The sequence below is a fragment of the Onychomys torridus genome, chromosome 23, assembly GCF_903995425.1.
Source record: "Onychomys torridus chromosome 23, mOncTor1.1, whole genome shotgun sequence".
NCBI lineage: Eukaryota > Metazoa > Chordata > Mammalia > Rodentia > Cricetidae > Onychomys > Onychomys torridus.
The window spans coordinates 45,744,461-45,753,547 of NC_050465.1; the positions used below are offsets into that span (position 1 = coordinate 45,744,461).

The 9,087-nt window shown below is 42.3% G+C and overlaps 1 protein-coding gene across 2 annotated transcripts; it reads left to right on the forward strand.

The window, feature by feature from the left end:
• The first annotated feature begins 2,070 nt into the window (after positions 1-2,070).
• On the forward strand, positions 2,071-7,690 carry Ctla4 (cytotoxic T-lymphocyte associated protein 4). 2 transcript variants are annotated; one of them, XM_036172797.1, is made up of 4 exons: positions 2,071-2,179; positions 5,235-5,585; positions 6,109-6,218; positions 7,586-7,690. In XM_036172797.1, exons 1-4 carry the CDS (start codon positions 2,071-2,073, stop codon positions 7,688-7,690), a joined length of 675 nt encoding a protein of 224 aa, XP_036028690.1. The 2 variants fall into 2 exon arrangements, with proteins under 2 accessions (XP_036028690.1, XP_036028691.1); XM_036172798.1 differs by lacking the exon at positions 6,109-6,218 and having other exon boundaries at positions 7,586-7,653.
• The last annotated feature ends 1,397 nt before the right edge of the window (positions 7,691-9,087 follow it).

Here is a 9,087-nt window from a genome sequence, read left to right on the forward strand (position 1 = left end):
AGATGTCCACAGCTGAACCAATGACTTCTGCCCCTCTATAACTTGTGTGATAGATACTTCAGCTCTCATTATCGATCTCGTTCCCACTCTGCCATGATTATGATGAGCTATCTGTCCTTGCCACTGCTGGGAACTCACCTAGAGGACAGAAACACACACACACACACACACACACACACACACACACACACACGTACACACACACACACACACACACATCCACTTTTAAAGTCCTTAGCATCTAGTCTGGGACCTGGCCCATAATAAATGCAATTAATTTGTCATTGCTTCTTGCGGGCTTCTCTAAAGTGCTAGGGAGATATATGAAAGAGACACAGCTCAGGAGGCTTCTCAGGGTTCTGGTGACTTAGCTAAATACTAGAGGATGTGGAGAGGAGAAAATTAAATAATGGGAGAAAATAAGGCATAGGAAGCTTGTGTAACTGTGATAAGACCTCAGAGAAGCATGTGGGGGAATGGCATGCAGAAAGAAAGGCATGTGAAAGAGAATGCTAGCAGAGAGGCTCTAAAGGAAACACACAGTCCCTACTCTACAGAGCCTCCTCTGATGGGGTGTAGAGATGGCAGGAAACCACAGAAACACTGGAGCACATACCTGTCTCTGCTTTCCAAGTGCTGGGGTTAAAGGTATGCTCTGCTATGCCAGGCTATCACCTACATTATCCTAAGTGCACACATTTCCTAGCATGTTATAGATTCTTAAAAAACATCCCTTTCATCCTTGCACTATATGAAAACTACCCAGATATAAGGAAAGCCTTCAATGTTTAGTATTCTAAACAATGTATTATAAATGTTTGTACTAAGTATCCTAAATATGTAATATGCACTAATATATAATACTTAAATATTCTAAATACTAAAAATTCTAAATAATGTAATATTATAAAAATATCATACTACTTATGGATGAACATTTGTCTTCTATATAGCTTTCATGAGTTTAAGAATTGTGGTCATATTTATCCTTAGTTTTGAAATTTCTTCTGTGGCGCTAGGGAATGAATCCAAGGCCTCCTGCATACTAGGCAAGTACTCTACCTCTGAGCTGTATCTCCATCACTGGGCTGTGTCACCATTACTGAACTGTATTTTCATCCTAGTTTTGAGTTTTTAATTCTTTAAAAAGACAAGGCTACACAGAGAAACCCTGTCTCAAAAAAACATAAACCAAATCAAAACAAAAACCCCAACCAACCAACCAAACAACCAAACAAACAAACAAAACAAAAGTCTTATTATTAAAAAAAATTTTTTTTTGTCCTCCTATGGAGGTTTTGAATGTCTTTTCATTTGGGTTGACTTTTCCTGGACCATCTACAACTTTCTTTTGCCTTTGTGAAGGCTTTATGGACAAGCAAATTCTTTCCCATTTGGCAAAACCAGAGGCAGTTTTCGCTGCTTTGGGTGTATGTGTCATTCATTTCTGTGATTCTGGCATTTTCTCTCCATGAAATGGAGTTAGGTGAAATAAACCCTTTTGCATACTGGAGCTCACAGAGGGACAGAACCTTCTCATAGCTAGGACACATTTTTTATGGATGCCTTCCATAGACAAATTCTGCCATCAGCTCTAGGACTAAGGGCTTGCCGTGAGGATGTCAAGGAAAAGAACTGGGTGGTGGAAGATGTGACCAGATGGCTGGATAAAATTGGGATCAGGATGAGGGGTGCCTTGTATGACAGAAATTTTGCTCTCCAAGGCTCCACAGATCCAGATCCTCAGAGGTGACTTGAAGCTTCAGTTTCAACTTGAGTAGATTTTTCCAGCCCTGGATCTGCTTGTTTTGTCAGTTTTACTTTGAGTCTTTACGACGTCGTCGGACGGAACAGCTCAAACCCACGGCTTCCTTTCTCGTAAAACCAAAACAAAAAGGTCCTCTGTTAAGGTGCCGTGTTTGTGGTACACACATGTAGCACCTACCTGGGATCAAAGCTGTCTATATAAAGTCCTTGAATCTGTGTGGGTTCAAACACATTTCAACGCTTCAGGATCCTGAAAGGTTTCACTCCGCTTCCTGAAGACCCGAGCACAGTTCCCATAAAGCCATGGCTTGTCTTGGAGTCCCGAGGTGCAAGGCTCAACTGCAGCTAGCTTCTAGAAACTGGCCCTTTGTGGTCCTGCTTACTTGTCTCTCCATCCCGACCTTCTCCAAAGGTGAGTGGAGGCTTCTGGAGCATGGAGGTGGAGGTGTTTTTCCTACACAGGTTTCATTTCTTTCAGCAGCTAAGGACAGTGATTTACAGAAGAGCCAGAAGTGAAAGGCAAATCTCTACCTTTAGGCTTAACAGCTCTGTGTTCCAAGACAGGTTGAGGGTGAGCTAGCAGCAGCAAAGGAGCAGCAGATTGCTGGGATTCCAGACAGCTGGGTTTAATGACTCCATGAGAGCTGATTCGGGGTAGAACAAGTTCAGACACTTGTATAACATTGGGAGGAAATACTGTAAAATTAAGAGATTTAAGTGTGTGTGTGTGTGGGGGGGGGGGGGGGAGGCTTCTGAAATCCTGAGTATATTTGATCTTGGTGTTAGAGTGACCTTAAGATTTTTCTCCTAAAAATAATAATAAAAAAAAACCCACCTAAATTTAAATAAATAAAAAGTCTTTCCTCATTCACTTTAAGTTTTTGAGACAGTCATAGTTCTTTAAGTAACCACACCTAAGGCTCAGGGGACATTGCAGAAGAAGGGCCGGAAAGACTTCGAGAGTCAGAGGTACGTGGAGTTCACAGTGAGATTGTGTTTCATAGGACTGCCAGATGGTACCCCCATAAAGTCTCACCAACATGACTGCCTAAACAGGAACTGAACCAGGACATGAGCAATAGGCATTCCCAAGTGTATGGGGAAAGACCAAAAGATCTCAACTCCATATAAATAACTACAGGAACAAAGGAATATGGAGAGCAGGAGGCTTCCCCAGGGAAAAGCACACCAACTAGCTCTCCAATACCAAATTGGCAGCCCTGAACACATAGTGCAAATAATATATACAGACTGAGCAGGTTGCATTTAAGAATGCATACCTGTACAGGTATGCATGTCACAACGGATAATGAAAAGGAGGCCATGAATTTGAAAGAAAAGAAGGAGAGGTGTATGGGAGGGCATGGAGGGAAGAAAGGAGAAATAATGTAATTACATTCTAATTTCAAAAGAAAGAAAGAAATAATAAAAAATAAATGAAGGAAAAATAAATTAGCTAATTATTTTAAAGATGAAATAGTTTGAAACTGAAAGAAGAAAAGGAAGATGGTAGAAAGGGAGAGAGGAAGGGAAGGAGGAAGGAGGGAGGAAGGAAAGGAGGGAGGAGGGAAAAGAGAGAAGGGAGGAAGGGAGGATGGGAAGATGGAAGCAAGGGAGGAAGGGAAGGAATGGGGAAAACAAACATTAGTCTGTTTGGCCTAAGATTCTTTTTATTTTTTTCTTCATAAAATCCCTAATTGTTACATTACCTACATATGGATTTTAAGTGCAAATCCCTGATTTCTGGATGAAATAAAAGCTCTTGAGAGGCTGGTACCAGGCTGGTTATGTGCGTTGAAATGCAAATATCTACTGGACCCTCTCTAGACCTTTTAAATTAAGGAATTATGTAGTTTGTGTGAAACTGATGCATAAATGATATTTGATGATTTAATTTTACCAAAGAAGCAATGGTTATGTACGGTTTCTTGTCTGAATAGGTCACAAAAGCTTTAATGTGGGAGATAACTTCCTTAAACACTCTAGCGGGGTTTCCATGGGGCAAAGGATGCTCAGAGAGTATAGTTGAGAGTAGAGATGAGGGCCAGGCAGACACCTGCTGCCTCACCAGCCGTGCTGTTGAAATAACCATGGCAATGACTGCTACCATATTGTGCTCTTTTCTGAGGACAAATGTTATTCAGTACAGGTCCTTGAAAGAACAACTAGTGCATCTATGACTAGTGTATCTACTATAGACTGATTTGTAGGTAGGAGTGGTAGTTTTGGAAACTAAGCTTGAAGTAGTATTCAAGATTACAATATGGAGGACACCGAATACTAATTATTGTCTTGTTTTTGCAATTGATGTTAGTAAACTGTCAATGACACTGTTCAGTTTAAGTTTTGGGTATAATCTGCAATATTGACCAGATAGCAGCCAGGTTAGTTATGAAAATATAATATGACACAAAGCTACTTTTAAATTGAGTGCCCAAAGCTTTGTATACTCTAGGTGAGTGCTCTACCACTGAGCAATATCTCCAGCCCTTCGGTTTGTTGGAATTTGGTTTTTAAGAAAAAATGTCTTATTGTTTAGCTGAGGTTGGCCTTCATGTCCTGTGTGTTGGGATTACAGACAAATACTACCAATACCAGGCTGCAAAGTCACTAATTTCAAATGATGAAAAGCATGTTTATGTAGAGAAATGGACTCCCTTCTCTTGTAGTATGCAGAGAGGAAAGAAAAAAAAAAAACCCAAAGGATCAGGAAAGTGTTAAGCGAAGGAGAGAAGGAAGTCAGAAGAGGAGGGGAAGCCCACAGAAGTTAGCATCAGGGTTGCCTCAACCCTCTGAGAGGAAACGACCTGGTGTTTTAGGTTCTGTGGCTTCCTCGGCTAACATCACAGGCCACTCTACCACTGTGAGGCTGAGGAAAGGGTAACCAGTGCATTGGGCTGAGGTTCCACTGCTCCTGATTGACCGAGGTAGACTTATATAAGTAGGCAGGACATGTTGACGTTTACTTTGAGAGGTGAGGCAAGGTTCTGCACCCCAAGCTCCAGGACTTCCTCTGTCCACTTTCCTCCCTGCATGATAGAGTCCTATCTTCGCCATAGAGTGCTGGGGCTGGAAGACAGTGCACTGTCGTGTAGCTCACCTCCTTTTCTTACTGCATGAGAGAGAAAATGAAAGGAAGAACCATTTGCCAAAATGACACATTTCATGAGAGCCAGGTCTTCCATTTGCTATACCAGGGTTCTCCTTGCCATGACCAACTGTCTTCAAGAAAATGTTTATCCATGAGGAAATGTTGGCGAGTGACTGAAGACAGCTGAAAGATGGGAGGTGGGGTGCCAGAGTAGATGGATGGAGAAGCAAAGACTAAAGTGGGGTGATGAATTTGTTGAGAGGTGAGCTTATAGCTCATACAAGATAAACCTCCCCTACCATAAAGTGTGGTCTAGTAGTCCCAGCCACAAATGACTATGAGTCCATTGAGTTCTCTTTGACTTTTTCCATGCCAGCCATACATGTGACCCAGCCTTCGGTGGTATTGGCCAGCAGCCATGGTGTCGCCAGCTTTCTATGTGAATACATGTCTTCACACAACCCTGATGAGGTCCGGGTAACAGTGCTGCGGCAGACAAATGACCAGGTGATGACCGAGGTCTGTGCCTCCACATTCACAGTGAAGAATAGGTTGGGCTTCCTAGATGATCCCTTCTGTAGTGGCACCTTCAACGAAAGCAAAGTGAACCTCACCATCCAAGGACTGAGAGCTGCCGACACTGGGCTATACTTCTGCAAGGTGGAACTCATGTACCCACCACCATACTTTGTGGGCATGGGCAACGGGACCCAGATTTATGTCATTGGTGAGCAAAGCCATTTCACTAAGAACTTGTCTGTTGCATTGCTGTTGTCCTTATACCAGAATACTTTTGTTCCTTGGTTTGAGGTTCTTCATAGTTAGGACTATGATTCACAGCTAGGAATCCCCTAGTAGATGGCAGTCTTGCTGCTGCTGATGAGCAGTTGTGTAACCATCACTCTGTCTACAATAGAATGTGTTTGGGGAGGTGTTTTATGTTGCTGATAGGCTAGGGCACTTGCTCTTTTATAACCATCAAGAAGATCAAGAAGTGCCCTTGTCCTTGTGATGGCACTGTGGGGAAGTCACACATCAAACAGTCAGACTTAGGTGTGGGTTGCCATACAAGTTAGGCTTGGCTAGCAAAGCTTCCAGCCGATCCACTCCTCCTCCTCTTCCTCCTTCTTCTTCCTCTTCCTCCTCTTCTTCTTCCTTTCTTTTTGCTTCTTTTTTCTTCACTCATGAGGAAGTAGGGCCCCAGAATTGAAAGCTATCTCAGTAGGTTTATTTTCTGCTTTCTGTTGCAGATCCAGAACCATGCCCAGATTCTGATGCCCTCCTTTGGATTCTTGCTGCAGTTAGTTCAGGATTGTTTTTTTACAGTTTCCTGATCACTGCTGTTTCTTTGAGCAAAATGGTGAGTGTGGTGCTGATGTTGCTCCGCAGTTAATGGGGACACATTTAGTTGTACCCTACTGACCAAGTGATGTGGAGTTGAAGCAATAAACAGATAGCAGGAAGGGTAGGGTAAAGAACACACTAGAACCCCATGCACTGGCCTTTGAGGTTTCAGGATGACTAATACTGTACGTGAGCATGTTTGACAGTGAATGTTTGTGTGCTTCTGAGCAGGGTTTCAGTTTGAGTAACTGTTTGAACAACATGGGGCAGCTGTTATGGTTTTCACCATCATGGCTATGGCCCTAATCTTAGTAACCCTAAAACACAGGATTATGTTGAGCAACTGCTGCTATTTAGAACCAGCTGAATGGATTTCCATCCTTCTCCTGAATGTTTTTACACTGAAAACCATCTCTTGGGGCCACCCTTGTGCCTTCTTGGCTCCAACTGTGGCTACTTGTATAATACCCGTCCCCATTATATTATCTACTCACTAAAGTGCCTGGACCTCCTCTCTAGCTCAGTGAATGAAAGTCCAGGTTTTTATTTACTAGATTGGTAGTGAAAAGAGAGAAGTATGGAATCAAGTCTCCAGTCAGGATTCCTAACAGTCCTCAGCCACTGCTGTGTAAGGCTGGCTTTCCTTATCACAAACAACATCCTTTGTGTTCCCTTTCCCTCTCCTCCCCCTCTTCCTCTCCCTCTTCTTCCTCCTCCTCCATTTCCTTCTCTCTCTCCCTTTGTCTCTCTGTGATTTTCTGTCTCTCCTCTCGTGTCTCTGGTTTTGACACACACACACACACACACACACACACACACACACACACATTCATATGCACACCCAAATTTTCATTGAGCCTCAGTTCTGTTGCTCTGTCTTCCTTGTTTATGGGCTCTGAAGTTAGCACCCAGGCTAACTGAGCAGGTATCAGTTCTTGAAGTTGAGGTGGTAGAAACTGGGAACAAATGCAGACAAGGAAAAAGCAATAAAAAGCAGAAGAGGAATGGAGATGAGAAACGTAACTTCAAAACAGCCTTTCAAAAGCCACCTTTAAATGTTTGCATCGATTCCCACAGACACGATCTACTCAATTGTCTTGGGCATTTGGGGCGTTCTGGGTGAAGTTGTCTCAAAGCCTTTTTTTCCTCCTTTCCATTCTGTGAAGATGGTTGTTATTTTGTATTTGAATTGCACGATTATTTATCTTAGGTGAATTTGAATAGCTGAATCAAGAAAGTCTCCCAGAGTTTATAATTCTGTATGTTATTGTGGCTGTTTACTTTTGCTGGAGAGGGACTCAATATTTACTGAGCCCTATTATGGTTAAAAGTGGCTTCCGTATTCTTTGCTAATAACTGCTGTTTCTTTTTGTGTTTTGGCAGCTAAAGAAAAGAAGTCCTCTTACAACAGGGGTCTATGTGAAAATGCCCCCAACAGAGCCCGAATGTGAAAAGCAATTTCAGCCTTATTTTATTCCCATCAACTGAAAGACCATTTGTGAAGGAGAAAGACTGTATTTCAATCTCTAAAAGCTGAGGCAATTTCAACTTTCTTTTGCTTTTCAGCTATTTTTACTCGATTGTGTATTTGAAGGAGAGTGTGCCTCCTTAATATGAAACTGGATGCAGAATTCGAATTAAGCATACTACAATTTAAAGCTGAGGACCAAGAACAGAGCACTGGGATATTTCTGTTATGTCAGAACAATTTTAGTGAAAGCATCACTCTGAAGCAACATAAGGATACAGCATTATGAAGTGGGGTCAGGGAAATATTAGGAAATGGCACAGTCCAAATAAAGGAAGGGGATGAAAGATGGGGTTAGATTGTCCACACCTTGTATTTACCTGTGAGATGTTTGACTTAAGTAATTTTTAAAATTTTCATGCTGTTATTTTTTTTTTAACAAGTGTATGATTACATGAAGATTTAAAAATTTATCCACACAGCTATGTCATAGCCAGCGATTCCAATGGTTATATTGTTCCAGTGTGTATTTTTAACTGATATTGTACCTGGGTGTTTCATGTGCTGTTATGTATTTGCTGGTGGTTTGAATATAAACACTATATATCAGTGTCTTCCCCTAGTGGGTTCTGGGGAAGTTTTGTTGGGGAGCTCAGGACACTAATAGATCAGGAAGGACACAAGGTCCTGGGTTTACTGGCTTGGAAATTGCATGAGGCTGTAGCTCAGTGCTCAGTTGTACTCAACTGGTATTGACTTCAGCACTGGGTTTTTATACTCGTTTTTTGTTTTTGTTTTCTTCAATGATTTGCAAGGAAACCAAAGCTGGTGGTGTCTGTGAAAACCTGGCAGAACACTGTTTTCCAGGAACTGTTTCATTCACTAGCCCTGTAGGTCTGGTCTTCTGGGGAGCTCCAGGGACTGTGGCCTCTACTCCTCACAGGCACGAAGTTTATACCCCAGAGAGAAGAAATCAGCAGAGGTAGAATGGGTGCATGAAAGTTTCTGAAAACTAACACTGTTGTGTTTTTTTAAACTCAGTATTTTCCATGAAAATGCAACAACATGTATAATGTTTTTAATTAAATAAAACTTTTTTGGTGACTGTTTTACGGCATTGTCTTAATCAGCCTTGTATTTAAGTGTTGTGTTTGAGTTTGGTTTTGAAAAATGTTTTAAGTGTGTGTGTGTGTGTGTGTATGCCACGGGGGGGGGGGGGGGGGGGGGAGGGGAATATGGAATATGCACATGTGTGTGCAGGGGCTCCTGGAGGACAGAGATGTGGGATCCCCTCCAGAGCTAGAGTTCCAAGTGGTTGTGACTGACTGATGTGGGTCCTACCTAGGTCCTCTGCAAGGACAGTATGTGATCCTCACCACTGAGCCAGCGCTCCAGCTCCAGCCTTTGGTTTGGATGG

Excerpts from the sequence above, each read along its gene's own strand:
- Ctla4 (XM_036172797.1), top strand. The coding sequence starts at position 2,071 with ATGGCTTGTCTTGGAGTCCCGAGGTGCAAGGCTCAACTGCAGCTAGCT. Across the intron at positions 2,180-5,234 it reads CATCCCGACCTTCTCCAAAG|CCATACATGTGACCCAGCCT; the intron begins GTGAGTGGAGGC and ends TTTCCATGCCAG. Across the intron at positions 5,586-6,108 it reads GACCCAGATTTATGTCATTG|ATCCAGAACCATGCCCAGAT; the intron begins GTGAGCAAAGCC and ends TTTCTGTTGCAG.